This window comes from Archocentrus centrarchus, chromosome 14 (assembly GCF_007364275.1).
Source record: "Archocentrus centrarchus isolate MPI-CPG fArcCen1 chromosome 14, fArcCen1, whole genome shotgun sequence".
Taxonomy (NCBI): domain Eukaryota; kingdom Metazoa; phylum Chordata; class Actinopteri; order Cichliformes; family Cichlidae; genus Archocentrus; species Archocentrus centrarchus.
In genome coordinates this window covers 31,210,978-31,227,894 of record NC_044359.1, presented here as the reverse complement: position 1 = coordinate 31,227,894, position 16,917 = coordinate 31,210,978, and the positions used below count along the sequence as shown (strand labels likewise).

The window sequence follows — 16,917 nt, the reverse complement described above, 5'->3', positions numbered from 1 at the left end:
GATAATAGACCCACATACTCGTGTGGAAAGCCACACTGTGCCCCCCCCCCCCCCAATCATATAGATTTGCCACAGAGGTGTATGTAACGCAGTATAGCTGTGGGTCCTCTTTGTGTTTGCATGAATCACTGTGTGTCTGTGTGTTAACCCCTCTGTGGCTAAACAATGGAGTCCAAAGCAAAGTGCTGACATGAGTCCAGGCATGCTTGCCCCCCGGCCCCTGACACCCGTGGGTGTATATATACCCCTCAAATACACTGTCTCTGCACACTGTTCAGTGGAACCCTGCGACACACAGCTCACCAGCTTGGGTAGGTCCAACTAGTTAAAGTTGTTACCAATACAGCACAGTTTCCCAATCTATGGACATGATGTAGGGTGGGCCTCTAATGCAATAGTTCAACTAACAACAGGTGGTCTTATGTGAATAGAAGGAGTCCAGTGTAGCTTGTTTTATTACCTCAGCTATGATATGAGGGAATCATTTTAAAACACCAGGTGAAAACAACAAAGAGGTGTAAGCGTGAGGCTCAAGGCTTACAGCTTAGTCTGACGTGAGAAACCTGGGCTTTGAATTTGTGGCACAGTAAACAGTGAGCTGCAGGCCTGAGGGAAAGCTACAGCACAGGTTCTGGTTTTTTTTTTTAGAAATTTCTTCCATCCTTTCCTGACTGTCTGTGCATTTTCCCCTCACAGGTACTGCTGAAAAAGAAGACAACATGGCTTTGACAAACCCCATGCCCATGGGCCCTTGGAAGGTAAGTAGCTTAACACTTCGCACTGCAAGCAGCAGCACAAGTTTTAGTGCCCGATTATGTACAGCAGTATTTGATTCAGGCTGTTTTCCATCCACCCTTTTGTGTTTGCAGATCACTGTGTATGATCAGGAGTACTTCCAGGGCAGGCGTATGGAGTTTACCGCCAGCTGCCAGAACATCATGGAGTGTGGGATGGAGAACATCCGCTCCCTGAAGGTGGAGTGTGGCGCGTATGTATCCAGCAAGCTTCCTCTACCTTTTGGAAGCCCTCGAACTGTTTAAAGAAATTAGAATGGCCCATCTTTTCTTTAGAGTTTGGATGGTTTAGAGAGTGCACTAATCGTTTTTCTTCTTCAGCTGGGTGGGCTATGAGCACTCCAGCTTCTGTGGCCAGCAGTTTGTCCTGGAGAAGGGAGACTACCCTCGCTTTGAGGCCTACAGTGGCAGCAACTCCTACCGCATTGAGAGAATGATCTCCTTCAGGCCCATCTGCTGTGCTGTAGGTTTTACATAGGACATTTTAACAGCCCTTAGCGGACATCAGTTTATTGTCAAATTCTGCTGAGCCGTCTTTTTCCTCATTTGCACAGAACCACAAGGAGTCTCGCATGACCATCTTTGAGATGGAGAACATGATGGGGCGTCAGTTTGAGCTGTGTGATGACTACCCCTCCCTGCAGGCCATGGGCTGGATGAACAACGAGGTTGGATCCATGCAGATTCAAAGTGGAGCGTAAGTTTCACACACCTGAGAAACAACTTCCAACACACAGTGAGTGGAAAGCATTGGCTAATTCAATTGTGTGTGTTTTCCTGCAGCTTTGTGTGCTACCAGTACCCTGGCTACCGTGGCCACCAGTACATCATGGAGTGTGACTGTCGCGGAGGAGAGTACAAGTGTTACCGTGAATTTGGCTCCCATGCCCAGACTCCTCAGATTCAGTCCATCAGGAGGATCCAGCACTAAGAGGGGAGCTCTTTCTTTCTTTAGGCCTCCTTATCTCTCCACCCCTTCTCCCTCTTCCTCCTGTGCTTCCATCCCTCCTTCTCTTCCTCCCGTCCCGCAAACCTCCATCAGTCAAAGCAGGATCCGGGACTGGACTTCAGGTGGTTACTGACGTCAGTTGTTCATAGCACTTTTTTTTTTTTTCTTAAAGGAAACATCACAACAGAAATGAACGATGTAAGAAAGACAGAAAATAGGAATGACAGAAATGAGAGAAAAAGTTGAATCATTGTGAAAGAAAAGTGTCATCTGCTGAGGCTGCAGAAATGCAAAAGCACCTCAGAGTTTTTTGCTCTTTTTCACCATTGTTGGCATCATTATCATTATCATCATCATCATCATCATCATCATCATCGTCATTGTCTTCTACATCAACCCAACCACCAGTCTTGCTGTTACTGTGATATCCATTACTGCCCATGTTCAAGACAATGAATAAAGAGAATGAGCAAAAAGACAGAGAATCACAATGCTGACACATATCTCAGTCACATCTGTGTTTGTTTTGTTTTTGTTCCCACACCACTGGGGACCAGCAACATTTTAACTCATGAAAACCAGTCTGCAAAAACAGCATCATCTTATTATCCCAGAGGCAAACACAGATCCGCCAAACTTAATTCTAATAAGCATGTCTCACAAAGTTTAGAGGATACTAAATATATGAGGCTTATGAAGCGGGGTGCAGGGTATCCACAATTTACAATGCAAAAAACCTGGTCTACAAAATTCAAGTAAACATGTCGTGAAAGAGCAGTCTATTAGTGAAGAATCAGGCATTTAAAAAAATCTATTTTAAAGTTAGTTAAATGAAAATGCTGACACCCACATCAGCTGCATTTCTGTTGGGCCTGTTATACTGCATAAATACTGAACCATCTGAACCACCAAACAGTTTATCATTTAATAAAGTTCAACAGGATGAAATGCCCTGCTAAAATCTGAGTAAGAAGGATGAATAAACCAAACTAAGGAGGATTAAATTAAGTGCTGCCATGAGCCGCATCTGTGGAGAATATAAAAAACATTTAAATATGAGGATCCCATCGACTGATCAGGGAGAAGTCCATGTGATTAGTTAAAGTGAGGTTTGATAAGAAAGGCTGACATGAGATTTACTTTGTATAAGACTTAGATTCTGAAGCAGTTCTTTAATTAGCTCCATCCATCCATCCATCCATCCATCCTTTAAGTCAACAATGTGCTGGAAACAGTCCTCAGAGATTTTGGTCCATGTTGACATGATAGTGTCACACAGTTGTTGCAGATTTGTCAGCTGTACATCAATGCTGTGAATCTTCTGTTCCTCCACATACCAAAGGAGCTCTATTGGATTGAGATCTGGTGACTGTGGAATCCATTTGAGTGCAGTGAACTCACTGTCATGTTCCACAAGCCAGTTTGAGATGATTTGAGCTTTGGGACATGGCACGTTATCCTGCTGGAAGCAGCCATCAGAAGATGGGTACCCTGTGGTCATAAAGGGATGGACATGGTCAGCAACAATACTCGGGTAGGCTGTGTTGTTAAAATTATGCTCAGCTGTGGCCCAAAGTTTGCCAAGAAAATATCCCCCACACCATTACACCAGCAGCAGCCCTTAATACGAGGCAGGATGGAGCTGTTCTTTCATGTTGTTTATGCCAGAAATTGAGACTCATCAGACCAGACAACAATTTTTTTCAATCTTCTGCCAGTTTTGGTGAGCCTGTGTGAAACGTAGCTTCGGTTTCCTGTTCTTAGCTGACAGGAGTGACACCCGGTGTGGTCTTCTGTGGCCCATCTGCTTTAAGGTTCAACATGTTGTGCATTCAGAGATGGTTGTATGCATACCTTGGTTTCAACAAGTTTGAGTTAATGTTGCCTTCCTATCAGCTTGAAGCAGTCTGACCTCAGGCACCAACAAGACACTTTCACCCAGACTGGATATTTTCTCTGTTTTGGGACCATTCTCTGTAGATTTTCAGCTTGTGACTTTTAAGTGACTTGTAACTTTCACTGGGTACAGCATTAGACAGACTAACTTTCATTTGACTATAATAAAAAGCCTTCCCTTCACATTGCATTGGGCATAAAGCCAGACATTGTCTTGATATGTGGGACAGGAAGAGAAGGAATGCTCAGCAATCCCATTTAAAGAAGGAAATCTGTTAATCCTGCAGTCAAGTTAAGTACAAGAACCTGCTGTAGCCTATGTAAGCCCTTGAGTAAACTTATTTAAGCTTGGGTTGTGCTTATTTAAGTATATTTAAGTGTAGTACCCCAATAAATAGGTCTGAAATTTCCCTCTGGGATCAATGAAGCATTTCTGATTCTGATTCTAAACACCAAGTACACCTATTTATTGTTAGGCCTACTCACTGGTTTATATTTCAGCATTAAGATTTTGTACGTTTACTTAACTAACAAAGAGGATGCAGGATTTTTCAAGTTATTTTAGCATTCCAACTACACCAGTGAAAGCTCTACCACCACTGAGGCTTACCTCATGAGCAAAATAGTAACCTCATGAAGCCACACGCGGCCGGAAACCACTAGAGGCCGCTGTGCCTGGGAAACACAAGTGCGACAACTGTGTCTACTTGACGGCTGATGATGACATGTCAACAACAAACATGGCAGCAAGCAGCAACTACTGGGAAGGTAAATAATGGTGACGTATCTACTAAAAACAGCTGCCAGCACGTATGACTTTTATTGTCCAGGTTAACTGCATTCAGCATGTTCCGTCACATTCAGAAACTTTGTGATACCCGCGGTGAGGACGTGTTTTTTAGCCGGATTTAGCGAGCTAACCTGTTAGCGTCTTGGCTGCCGTAGTTCAAAAGTCACTTTACTTCCTCCAGGCAGCTTACAGGCTGACAAAGTGTGTGTAAACCCGTCTGTTTCACCCTATACTACCTGTTTACAGACAAGTTGAAGGAACCAAAACTCAGGGATCACTAAGTGCAAACAAGTTAAATGTTGTTTACACCCATTGTCATTCATTATTGACCATGAAGTCAGGTACCCTGTTAATCAGATTAGGCTTTCATGATGTAATAACTGTCAGTGATTTATTTCATTTCATTTGGCTGAAGTCGAAAGTGAATGTGTTATAATGTTCAAATTAATATGAAAAACAATCTACCTGTAGTAGTATGCATTTCATTAGCTGTTTGTGGATGCTATCTTAAACATCCCTTACAATAAAAAATTATTAAAGTTACATTTATATGGAACAAAGGTCAGTACACGATCATGAGCGCACCCCTTTTAGTTTATTTTCTCTACAAAACTCATATTTACTCAGTCTGTTTTCACCCCACAGCTTAAGAACCACTGTAGGATGATAGTCTGTGGATTTTATTGTGGAAGCTGTTGTTTTTTTAAAAGTTTTGTTTGTTGTTTGGAAATCTAGTACACTGTACTTCAGTCATATATTAATTTGGGGTGTCTTGTAGGAGCTGGCTAATGACACAATTTAAAATAAACATTTCATTCATTCGTGTTGACACTATTTACAGGAATTAAATGTATTAATCAGAAATTAAAATACCCAATCCTGCTGCAATAGTGTGACCCAAATAGTATAATTTAATGTGCCTCTGCCATCTTAAAACACCTGACTTTCTCTGGCTCTATGCTTAATGCCTTCAGCAACCAAATGTAGCAGTGACATTTTAAATTCTAATTTTAAATTTAATTCTTGTTCTAGATGTGCTGAATTCAATTAAAATCATTTAGCAGTGTTGTTAATATAAGATTCTCAGTGTTGAATAATTTTTATGCACAAAATGATAAAGAAATAAGTTCACGAAGTACTAAATGATCCGAAAGCTTTAAATAGACCTTTGTCAGGAAGGCGTGGTTGGTCCCTTCCTGTCACCGTTATGCTAGCATTAGTAATATGGTACATGGTGTGACATGCTGATGTGTTCACATATTTTCATGCTTTTTATGAACATGATACTGGCCATGTATTTATAATATTCTCAACCCTTAAACGTTTATCTATTTTTTCCTGTACTTATGAAGTTATGAGGGCTCAAAAGGGTAAAATTTTACACGGCTTCACTAGATATGCTAACGTTATTAAACAACAAAGACCTGATTCTGTCATGGCGAGGCCTCTGTTGTCCGTCCATCCTTCCACAATACACAAGGATCGCTGCTCCTCCTACAGTATTGGTCAGATTTTAGTGAAACTTGCACACAGTGATCACCTCATGGGTCTTCAACCAAACTGTGCTCAAGGTCAGATTTATTGTTTAACGTGCACCTTTCTAGTTTCACAAAAATTGTTACTCAGTATTTCAATAAGATTTTACTGAAACGGTTTAAATTTGTCCTGGATGTGACTGACTGTGAGCCTCCTTGACTTGAAGTGGATTTTAATTCACATTTGTTTGTGCAATACAGCCAACCCACGATGAGAAAACTTACCACTGTCTATCTGTACTTCACACATTACAAAAACCCCTGAATGGTGATTGAGTATGACCCGGATGAGCTTCTGCTTTACTGACATTCTGGTTATCCATGGAATGACCCGAATGACCCACTTTTTCTTGCCCTTAATGTTTCTCTGATTTTTTTCCATCAGATTTGCGTAAACAGGCCAGACAGTTGGAGAATGAGCTGGACCTCAAGCTGGTCTCCTTCAGTAAGCTTTGCACCAGCTACAGCAGCAGCAGCAGCAGTAGCAGCAGCCAAGACCAGCGGAGCAGGTCAGCATCGCGCTCACTCCTTCACTTTAAAAATGTACCCTAACTCAAATGAAATCTGAATGGATATTAAAATATCTTTGTGCTTGCAGAGTCTTTAGATGATACCATTGTTGATGTTTTGCATTTAAAACGTCTTTTTCACATTTCTACTGAACAGATAATGTTTCATTTTATGAGCAACATGTTTTGAAAGCTTTTCATAAATGCCATTTTCATTCGTTAACGCCACCACTCTTTACACGTTACATTTTGTCAGATATGAAAAATGAGCTTGAACATCTGTTCTGTCTCCTGAAATCAGGTCTGATTCTCTGGGCTCATCTCACGACAATATGCTTGTGGCCATGACGACTGAGCTGGAGCAGCTCTTAGCCAAAGTGAGCTAAAAGTCACATGCATACAGTATGGTCACATACGGCACAGTTCAAATGGTTTTTAGGGTTTCTTTTATTTTTCTGGGTTTTTATGATGGAAGGATAGCTGTTTATTTAGAGTTGGATGGACTGTTAGCCATGAAGTGTATGCGTTATATTATTTATATATTTTTTTTTTATGGTTTTAGAGTTGTCTAATATATTATAGTCCTGCCTGTTTATTCAAATTGTGCTGGGCTATTTTTGCAACCCCTTTACCTCCTAAAAGGTCTTCTTGCTTCTGTGTCTACTTGATATTAATTTTATCCTTTTTTGCAGCTTACAGCAGTCAATGACAGAATGGCAGAATACACTAACACCCCTGGAGCTTCGTCACATAACGCAGCATTGATGCACACCTTACAAAGACATAGAGACATTTTACAGGTACATACACGTCCTTTGCTATGTTGTAGGGCTGTGGAATTAATCTAACTTTAATTTCATCTACAGTTTTGTGAGGCAGCAGGGTGGTGCGGTGGTTAACTCTGTCGCCTCTGGGGGCCTTTCTGTGTGGAGTTTCAATGTTTCAGTGTTCCGTGTCTCGGGCTTCTTCCCAGAGTCCAAAGACGTGCATGGGGTTAGAACTGGTAATTCTAAATTGACTGCAGGTGTGAATGCAATTGTGAATTGTTGTCTGTCTCTATGTATCGGCCCTCTTGCCCAGCTGGGATAGGCTCCAGCCCACCCACAACCCTGAACTGCATAAATGAACGAAAATGCATGTATGGATTACTATTTTGTCTTCCAGCAGTCATAAAAACAGTGAAATTGTGCTGCATTCTGTTTCTCCATGATCATTTCTAGAACCCCCCCCCCCCCCACACACACACACACACACACACACACACACACAAACACACTTTGATTGTAATTAATTATAATTCAGTTAAAGTTCAAATAAATCTGTTTGTTTTTTTTTTAATTCAATAATCTCACAATTTTTTCAGGTCTCTGAGTGATCATATGATTATTATAACATTCACAGCACGTTGAAGATGCTACATTTGTGTTGCATTTTTTCCTGGTGAATTCCAGTTCTGCTATTTTATGTCATGTCATGTTGACTACGGTTGATTATGTGTTATTTTCTAGGATTACACTCACGAGTTCCACAAAACCAAAAGCAACTTCTACAGCCTGCGAGAGCGAGAGGACCTTCTGGGCTCAGTTCACAGAGACATTGAGTGAGTTCTCTTTCATCTCTAATAAATAAAAGACACTTTATATTCTCAGCAAATACAACATGACAAATGTTAGTGAGTGAAGCCGCAGTCACACAGGCCTCGAAGCTGGTCAGCGACCCCCTGGTAACTACTGGTTGCAAGGTACGAGCTGGTTATCCAACAGGGTGGTGAGTGTTTGCTGGCAGTCGCTAGGTGAAATGGGTCACAAAGAGGTATACGGTGCTGCTGTGGTCACCCATAGTTTATATGGATGACATGGTTTACTTGCAAACACTTGCTTTGCCTTCAAAGTAAAAGTTGAACCTTTAGACATGTGTCGATTGCAACAGTAACGCACAACTTTTACTTTACGTGGTGAATGTTTTTTATTCGCGTCACACTTTCAAGTTTCACTAACGCTCTGCAAGTAGCTGGCGAGTGTTTGGAGACAAGCCGGCGTCTCCCACACTAAATAAAGGTGACCGCAATAATCTGTTAGCAACCAAAGCAATCACTGAGTGCAGTCACTGCTTTGGTGCAGCACCCTCTTTGCAACTGACCTCACCCAGCAACAGCCAGCAGGGCTACATCTTCTATTTTTACTCTTTTATCGATGTTTTTTTGTGTGTAGATTTGTTGTCTTGATTGATAAAGTAATCCTTTTATCATTTGTGTAGTGAGAGTTTTCAGTTGGAAGAGTCTGATGTGTCATTTTGAAATGTGTAGATTTAAAGTATCATTTGTCATCAAAGTATGCTGGTAAAGGGTTAAACCCCCAGTAACTCTCATAGTGAACGAATTAGGATGCAACATCTAGTGGCAAAAGTTTTATGATTGCTACAATTTATCTTTTTTTTTATTTTGCACTTGATCAATTTGAAAGTCATTCTGTATAAATTATTCTCTGCTTTAGTTCAAATGTGTGACTGTTAATCGTTTTTTATTTTCCTTTATTTGATTAGTTGTTTGCTCTCAAAAATGTCTAAAAATATTTTCAATTGCCCGTTGTGTATTGCCAGAGCAAATTGATGCACTCAGATCAAGTGCATCAATTTCTAAGGTTCGAGAAGCTGGAGACGAAGAACGCTGAATTTTTTGCTTATGGAAATGAATTATTGCAGTTTCATCTTTTTAGCTTCAAGTATAAAGCATGTGTTGTGTTGGTGCTTTGTGGACAAACTCGGTGACAAATGTGACTCCTCGTGGATATTGATTATAACAATAAGTTGTCAGTAGTTCTGTTATTTTTAGCTTTAATGGGCCATTCCTGTCATTTCTTTTGTCACTCATTTGTCCCAAAATGTTCTAAAAATGCATCACAAATTCACTCAAATATGCTCCAGTTCTGCATCGTGTCTTACATTTTCATCTTTTCTTCCTTTATGACTCACTTTTCTGCTCCCTCCCCTCCTCGTCTTTTGATGTTAGCCCTGACCAGCAGGAGGCAGAGATGTCCGTTTAGTTTCTGATTTCCCCTTTCCCTTTAATACTCCACTATTCTATCATGTTTCATCCTCTAATAAGGGACACCTCCTCTTATTAGCCATCCTCCCTCTTCCTCTCTGTATCTGTCTGTGTTTTTCTCTTTCTCTGGGGATCTCCTTCCTAAGTGCCTTCTACAGTAAATCAAACCACAAGGCTTCCATTGAGCCAGAACTGAGGGAGAGTGGTTACATCTGGCCTGCCTCATACAGAGAAATACTTTTTCAGTGGAGGAGAGGAAGAGCAAGACGGTCAGAAAGAGGGGAAGAGACTTTGTCCTGATTTGACATTGATTGATTGCCAAAATGATGAGAGTGAATTTTATTTATTCCCACTGAGATGAGAGGTGTGGAAAAACAGTAAAAGGAGTGGGCCAACTGAACGGAAAATAGATGATGGATTAAAAAGATTATCAGTCCAAACAGAGATGGGGTGGTGTAACTAAGAGATGGAGGATGGAGCTATGGGTTAAGCACTTAGAAGCTGTAACGCAGGAAGTACATCAGTATCCAGACTGAAGCACTGGTGATACATTGTCTAAACAGCTCTTGGATGTATCGCCATGAAATGAGCCAGATTCATGTTCCCATTGTAATAACTTTGGTGATCTTTTTGTCGGCGCTATTTAACCACCTGCTTAACCAATCACATTATTTTCAGTGCTAATCTGGTGCCAGTGCGAGAATGAAGTACAGATCCACCATCATTCAGTCTGATTCACCAACATTTGGTACCTTTTCTTGCTCAGGTCCTATAAGAGCAGCTCAGGGGTGAACAACAGAAGGACAGAGCTCTTCCTGAAGGAGCACGAGCATCTAAGAAAGTAAGACATATCTTTAAGAAAATCATTTTAAATAACACTTATCACAAGGATGCCGAGGACTATGTCCAGAATTCCTCGTGTGTTTGCAGCCACTTTATGTGAGGGTTTGAATTCTTTAGGTGAAGTTTTTCCCTCTATGGTGTGTCTGCGGTATTTCCACTGATGTAATAAAAAATGACTTCATCATCTCAGACACTTCCTGATTGGAGTTATAGTTTTCTGTTCAGCTCTATTTTATTTATTTAAAAAAAAAAACACTGATCTGTTTATAAATTATGAAATCAGACCGGCACAGACTTTATTTCAAAACGTGTCTTGCTTGTGTTGGTGTGTGGTGGGATGTTTGTGCACATATCCATGTCAGTACTTTCCAGGACATAATGGTAGTCACTGTACCGTGGCTTTGTCTGCACACTTTCTCGTGACTTCACTTCAGGAGCTGTGGTGATAAACAGGTTTCAGAGTGAGTTGCAACAACGTGTTGTGTAACTGCTGGGTCATCAAAATAAAGAGGGGTGGGGGGGGTGGGGGGGGGGGGGGGGTGGAGAGAACAAAATGTTTTTTTTTTATCAAGAATGCCCCAGTGACTTTTTTGACTTTTAATAGTGGGTGCTGGCCAAGACTGAGTGCAACAATATTACTTTCTGTTATTATAAAATTTATGTGGCTCTGCTAAGTACACCCTTACTGCTTCCATAGGAATTAAGAGGGCAATTATCAGCCAGGTGCTGCTACTCAAAATGCATTTGACTGACTGATCATCAGTGGGTGTGGGGTGACTGTAGCTCAGCAGGTAGAGTCGGTCATCTACTCATCAGAAAGTTAGTGGTTCAATCCCTGGCTGCTCCAGTCTGCATGCCAAAGTATCCTTGGGCAAGAGTCTGAACCTCAAAGCAATGGAGCAACACTGTAAAGAAGAGTGGGACAAAATCTGTCCACAACAATGTGAGAGTCTGATGAAGTCATACAGAAACTATTACTTCAGGTTATTCCTAAAGGTGGTGTTACAGGTTTTAATGTCAGAAAATAACAAAAAAACAAAGGACCCACTGTTTACGTGCCTCTGGCATTTGACTACCGTCAAAAATAATAAATAGAAGAGGACTACTGTAAATGTTTAATCAGCTTTGTTGCATTCAGTGTAAAAACATGGATTGATTTGGAGAAACTTGACTGCTAATGCTGAATCAATTAAGGTAAACATCAAGATAAGCTACAGTACTTTACTAAGCTGTGATATTGAGGAGGCAAGTATTTTACTTCCTGGTTCATGTTTAGGCTGAAAGATTTCCAATATTTACTTTGACTCCTGTGTAGAATAAACCAAAAAATGCATATAAACTCACACTGCTGGTGTTTCCTGTGGCAGTGGATCCAAAATGGCTTCCACGCCCTGTTACATGAGCATAACCAAGAACTCAGTGTTAACTAACTTGTAATGGCTTCTTATTGGGGGTCTCTGCTGAGTTTACGCACTCGAGTCAGCTTTGTATGTTCGGCAAAACAAACCCACAGAGTTTGAAGGGGTTTTCTTTCTGGCCTGCAGCATCAGTCGAGATTCAGTTCAGGGGACACAGAACATTTATATTTAGCTGATTCTCAAAAGGTTTCATGGACATCTCTTTACTTTATAAGTGTTATTCTTTCAACTAAAATCTGCACTATTAAAAAAACCATCAAAAATGCAATTTAATGTACATAAAACAATTTACACTACAAAAATCTGAATCTGAAAGAACTGCCAGAGTACATAACGTAGATTGTTATACATGACACATAGCAATATGCACTTATAAAATTTTTTTTTAAATTAACAGCCAAAATGCATGATACAGTGCTTTCAGTCTCAAACCACAAACCCTTCATCAGTCACGAATTTGCATTCTCACAGTAACCTGAAACTTGTTTGCAGCAACAATGAACCAAAACTTGTGCATCAGCATTGTGATTGCAGAGAACAGCACAGCTGGTTAGCGAGCAGGAAGTGGAAAGTCCAAAAAAGGTTTGGATTTATGTTTTATTTTTTAAACTTTAGAGAAAGTTGGAGAAACAGGGAGGGCAAGTTCAAATAAAAAGAACTGAACCATTTATAGGAAAATATTAACACGCTTTCAAGAATGTGTTGTATGTGATGAGTACCTCAGCTAATTTTAATACACTTCCCCGGGCCAAGTGATCCTGAGTTGTTGCCAGCAGTAACATTATTGACAATGCCAGTATTGGACTTGGCTGCAGTTTGTCCTGTTGAAAGCAGAAATGTGCTGAGATGTGTGCTGCAGTGATCACTGAACATGATTCATAAATAAACCACCTACTTTAAACACCTTATCAGCCATATGAGGAAAAAATAACCCACCTGCTGTCACAGTGTAGTTATTTTTTCCTCCAGTGCATCAATGGTTTGTTTCAGGTACACGAATGTTGCTGATTTTACCCAGAGAAACGTTTTCTCCTCTATCACCTGTGGAGGAGCAGACATGAGCGAAAACAGTCTATTAATACTCTCCAGACAGTCCAGACTCTCAATATAAAAATCCAGGAGTTAAACTTGTCTCTAACATTGAACACAGGATCAGCACCAGTCTTTTCAAATTGAGCATTTGTTTTCATTGCCAGTGTTATCAGATGTTTTTCATGCTATTATGTAGATAGATGGACCTAAAGCTTGAGGGAAAATTATGAAAAAAAATATTGTTGTAAAATCCACATTGACACGTCAAGGGCTGCATTAGGGAGTCAGTTTGGCCAGTCGCTAATTTGCTAGTGCTCAGTTTTAAGAAAAAATACGCAGAATGTCTTTCAGAAATTAATTTTCACGCCTTGTCAGAAGCATTGGAGAAACATTGGAGTCCTGCAGTTCAGAATGGAAATTAATTGCTACTTTTGTGGTTCTTTGGGTGTGTGTTTTGTTCCATCATGTTAGACTAATGTAACAAGAAAATATAAAAGATGGAGACACGAGGCAGAGGTAGGCAATGTCACATATAGAGATGGGAGTCGAGACTGAGTTGGAAGTTTAACGTAAGCAAACATTGCTGTGCTTGATGTGTGATCATATCTGTGATAAGGAGAGTCCTACATGTGGTTCATAGAGGTGACGTTCCATGTCGCTATAGCCAATTTAGGAAGCTGGGGATTGGACTGCCAGGGTTTCTGTGCCTGACCGCCACCTAATCCACAATGTACCGAAACCTATGGCCGTTCATGTGGGTGGTAGGTCCCCAGAAGGGCGCATTCATGTGGCGCTTTCAGGCTTTGCCTGGACAGGCCCCATTGGCTAAGGCCCAGCTGCCAGGTGCACACCCTAAAGCCCCTGCTCCAGCCTGGCTCCAGGATGGGGCCTCAGTAGCCGTGCAGAATCAACTGTTCCCTTCATCGTGTCAACATCATAGGAGTTTTCCTAAGTATCACAGGGTCTTGCTTACAAGTAATGGGAGAGTGGAGCAGATGGATTGGTGCCAGTGTGTTTTGGTGAGGAGGGAGCTAAGCATGAAAATGAAGCTGTCGATTTACCTGTCGTTCTGTGTATGGATGGATGGATGGATGGATGGATGGATAGGTGGTTCTTTCATTCATGGGTTTGTTCGTTGGCTTCTTCCTTCGTTGGTCGGTTGCTTGGTTGGCTGGCTTTTTTTTTTTGTCTGCCTGTCCATTCATTTGTTTAGTTTTGAATGGTTCCACTTATTTCCACAGAAAATGGGTTGGTAAAAAAAAAATAATAATTTTGACACCTTATCTGAAGCACTGGAAAAAGTTAGACTAATCTGATTGGAACCATGTCTAGTTGCATTCATATTTCATATTTGTGTACATATTTATAGGTGATGGAAAAAGACAAAGTGTGTGAGTGTGGGTGTGTGTGTGTGTGTGGGGGGGGTTATTGGGCAGAAAATAGTATTATATACATGCTTATATAATAAGAAGATAAGTAAAGAAAGAGAAGTGGGGTCTGCTAAACACGAAGCTGCCTCACCTCTGACTGTGCCAGCTAATAAAGGATCATCTGAAAAAGCCGAGGACGGCAGCAGATAGATGGTGGGAGAGGTGGATGAATAGATGGAGGAAGTATAAAGCACAGTATTGATTTTTGGTCTCCAGTGAAGTCTGACAGGATGCACACAGCTGCCTTTATATGCTCTGCTCAGCCCCAGACTTTTTTCTGCCCATCACTTATCTTAGCCGATAATGCAAGCCCTTCTCTGCGTGTATGTTGTGTTGACTGTATCTCTATGCCTTCTTTACATGTGCCACCAGCAAATCAGGGATCAGATCCCAAGATTTATATATCCATATGTTCAAAGCTGAAATTTTATACCTCTTAATGGACTTTCCCAAAAATCACCCATTAAGCAGCACTTTGTCCTCTCTCGCAGGAGTCGGATGAAGTGCTTCTCTTGTGATAATAGACCCATCGGGCTGTGTGGTTTCATGGCACAGGCTTCCTCTGACTCTTGTTATACAATACTGTAACTCTTCATGTATAGCACATTTGAAATGATCAGAGGTTATTTTAGGAAGTTTAAATCTTTAACACTACTGATGATGGCTAACTTACTTTTTTTCTCTTGTTTTTTTTTTTATCCTATGTTCACAGCTCAGACAGCCTTATTGACAGCGCAATAAGGTAAGCTCCATTATTGCTGCATTCACTCTCCTTCTCTCTTGCTTTACTCTCACTCAGCGCGTGCATATCACAAGCAAACGCAGCACATTTCAGTCTATTAAAACAGACTTCAGGACCGCCCTACTTTTAGCTTATTAGCTGAAACAAGCTTAATGTGATCCTGTGAGGATGACTGTTGTGTGTGCTTCTTTTCGTGCCGCCACTAATCCCTAATTGTGTGTCTCCCTGCAGTATCGCCATGGCTACCAAAGAGAACATCACATTTCAGCGTGGGATGTTGAAGTCCATTCAAACCAGGGTCACAACTTTGGCCAGTATCCTTTTATCGTTGGAAATCACTCCTCTTATTTTTCTCCAGACCTGACTTTAAAATAAAAATGCCAGTTCTCCGTGTTGCACAGTCAACCACAAAACTCCACCAGTGATTCCTAATCAGGAGTTGGAGTACCCTGGGTGGTGCATATAAAAGTCACACTAGGGAAAAACGGTGGTTGGAGACGGCAGCACGACCAACATTATTGTGACAATGAACTTGTGATCTTGTTGCCTTTGAAGACAGGAACCACGTCTGCAGCCACTTGCACTCAGCTGCCGTCTTCAAAGCAGGTCTGGGGGGGAATAAAATGGTAATAAGACTGAGTCAGTCTGTGATCAGTTTGCAATTGAATGGTGTGAAGTTGGCAATTACATGCAATCTCTGACAATACAGCGAGTACCTGTGATAAATCGATCAAAATCACAAGTCTGTTGCCGTCTGTATACGCAGACATTCACGTTAGTCCAGCCAGAACCTCACAGATTAGATTAGAAGCAGAAATAGTTGCCACCCGATGCAGATTTAACTGCAAATAACAGGTGCTTGACAACTTTTTTTAAATGTAAGAATATAACTAGAATACAACCAGCTGTCAACCAGGTGAGTCAGATCCCCTATTGCAAAGAGATGCACTTCAGACGAGTCGGGCTCGACTGTCTCAGAGTGATTACAGCGTGCCAGCGATCTGTCTGTGTTTATAAATCAGACAGCAGTTACAGTGCTGTGAAAAAAGTATTTGCCCTCATCCAGATTTCTCATTTTTTGCATACTTGTCACGCTTAAATGTTTCAGCTCATCAAAAATTTTTAAATATAAGATGAAGATATCCTGAGTAAATACAAAACTCAGTTTTTAAATGATTTCATTTATTAAGGGGAAGATGAATAACTTTAAGTGTAAGGTCTTGCCTCTATCCGGCCATCCTGTGGGTTAATATGAGAGAAAAAAGGTTTGGAGACTCTGAGCTGCACCACTGGACTCCATTTATATTTGGAGCCTTGCTGACGCTTGTTTCCTGCTGGTCTTTGTCTCTTATTTACGTACTGCAAAGAAGGGAAACCCTGCTTGGATCTTAATTATTTTCCTTCACCACACTACCCCGCCCCTCAGATCGCTTCCCCGCCATCAACAGTCTCATCCAGAAAATCAATTTGCGCAAGAGGCGGGACTCTTTAATTCTGGGTGTGGTGATCGGCGTCTGCACCATACTCCTGCTGCTCTACACTTTCCACTGATTCTCCGTCAACTGACAAAAAAAAAACCTTATTCTAACTCAGACCAAGTGTTTCCATGATGGTTTTTATTCTTTCATATGTACTCTACCTGACACAAAAACAATTTAACATTGAAAAGAAATGATATCATCTCTAAGAGTGGAGAGTTTATTTATTTTGTGAATTAAGGGGCGTCCGGGAATTTGTATATTGCTGCTTGTATCCTGTTGGAATTTGAACTCTTTATAATTTCACAAAGTAACCTTCCATTGTGATTGTGTAATATCATTGTCATATTTTGTTAAATAAAAGTGACAAACTCACTTTCAGGTTGGTCATGCTTATTCAAGTTTATTTCAGACATGCAGAACTATGGCACAGTAAACCATTCATACAGTATAAATGT

General features: G+C 40.9%; 2 protein-coding genes across 2 annotated transcripts; both read left to right on the top strand.

Moving 5' to 3' along the window:
* Window positions 1-269: 269 nt before the first annotated feature.
* On the top strand, window positions 270-2,234 carry cryba1b (crystallin, beta A1b). The gene is made up of 6 exons (XM_030746738.1): window positions 270-311; window positions 697-758; window positions 870-988; window positions 1,116-1,257; window positions 1,349-1,491; window positions 1,578-2,234. Exons 2-6 carry the CDS (start codon window positions 720-722, stop codon window positions 1,723-1,725), a joined length of 591 nt encoding a protein of 196 aa, XP_030602598.1. The 5' UTR covers window positions 270-311; window positions 697-719; the 3' UTR covers window positions 1,726-2,234.
* Window positions 2,235-4,318: 2,084 nt separating this feature from the next.
* On the top strand, window positions 4,319-16,837 carry LOC115792251 (Golgi SNAP receptor complex member 1-like). Its single transcript, XM_030746720.1, has 9 exons — window positions 4,319-4,407; window positions 6,350-6,473; window positions 6,775-6,850; window positions 7,166-7,273; window positions 7,982-8,073; window positions 10,283-10,357; window positions 14,952-14,981; window positions 15,213-15,295; window positions 16,408-16,837. Exons 1-9 carry the CDS (start codon window positions 4,365-4,367, stop codon window positions 16,530-16,532), a joined length of 756 nt encoding a protein of 251 aa, XP_030602580.1. The 5' UTR covers window positions 4,319-4,364; the 3' UTR covers window positions 16,533-16,837.
* Window positions 16,838-16,917: the final 80 nt, after the last annotated feature.

What these genes read in the sequence shown, in the direction of transcription:
- cryba1b (XM_030746738.1), top strand. Translation starts at nt 720, where the DNA reads ATGGCTTTGACAAACCCCATGCCCATGGGCCCTTGGAAG. An exon ending in CTGAAGGTGGAGTGTGGCGC is followed by an intron (nt 989 to 1,115) that starts GTATGTATCCAG and finishes TTTCTTCTTCAG; the next exon opens with CTGGGTGGGCTATGAGCACT. An exon ending in TCAGGCCCATCTGCTGTGCT is followed by an intron (nt 1,258 to 1,348) that starts GTAGGTTTTACA and finishes TCATTTGCACAG; the next exon opens with AACCACAAGGAGTCTCGCAT.
- LOC115792251 (XM_030746720.1), top strand. Translation starts at nt 4,365, where the DNA reads ATGTCAACAACAAACATGGCAGCAAGCAGCAACTACTGGGAAG. An exon ending in TGGAGCAGCTCTTAGCCAAA is followed by an intron (nt 6,851 to 7,165) that starts GTGAGCTAAAAG and finishes CCTTTTTTGCAG; the next exon opens with CTTACAGCAGTCAATGACAG. An exon ending in GAGCACGAGCATCTAAGAAA is followed by an intron (nt 10,358 to 14,951) that starts GTAAGACATATC and finishes CTATGTTCACAG; the next exon opens with CTCAGACAGCCTTATTGACA.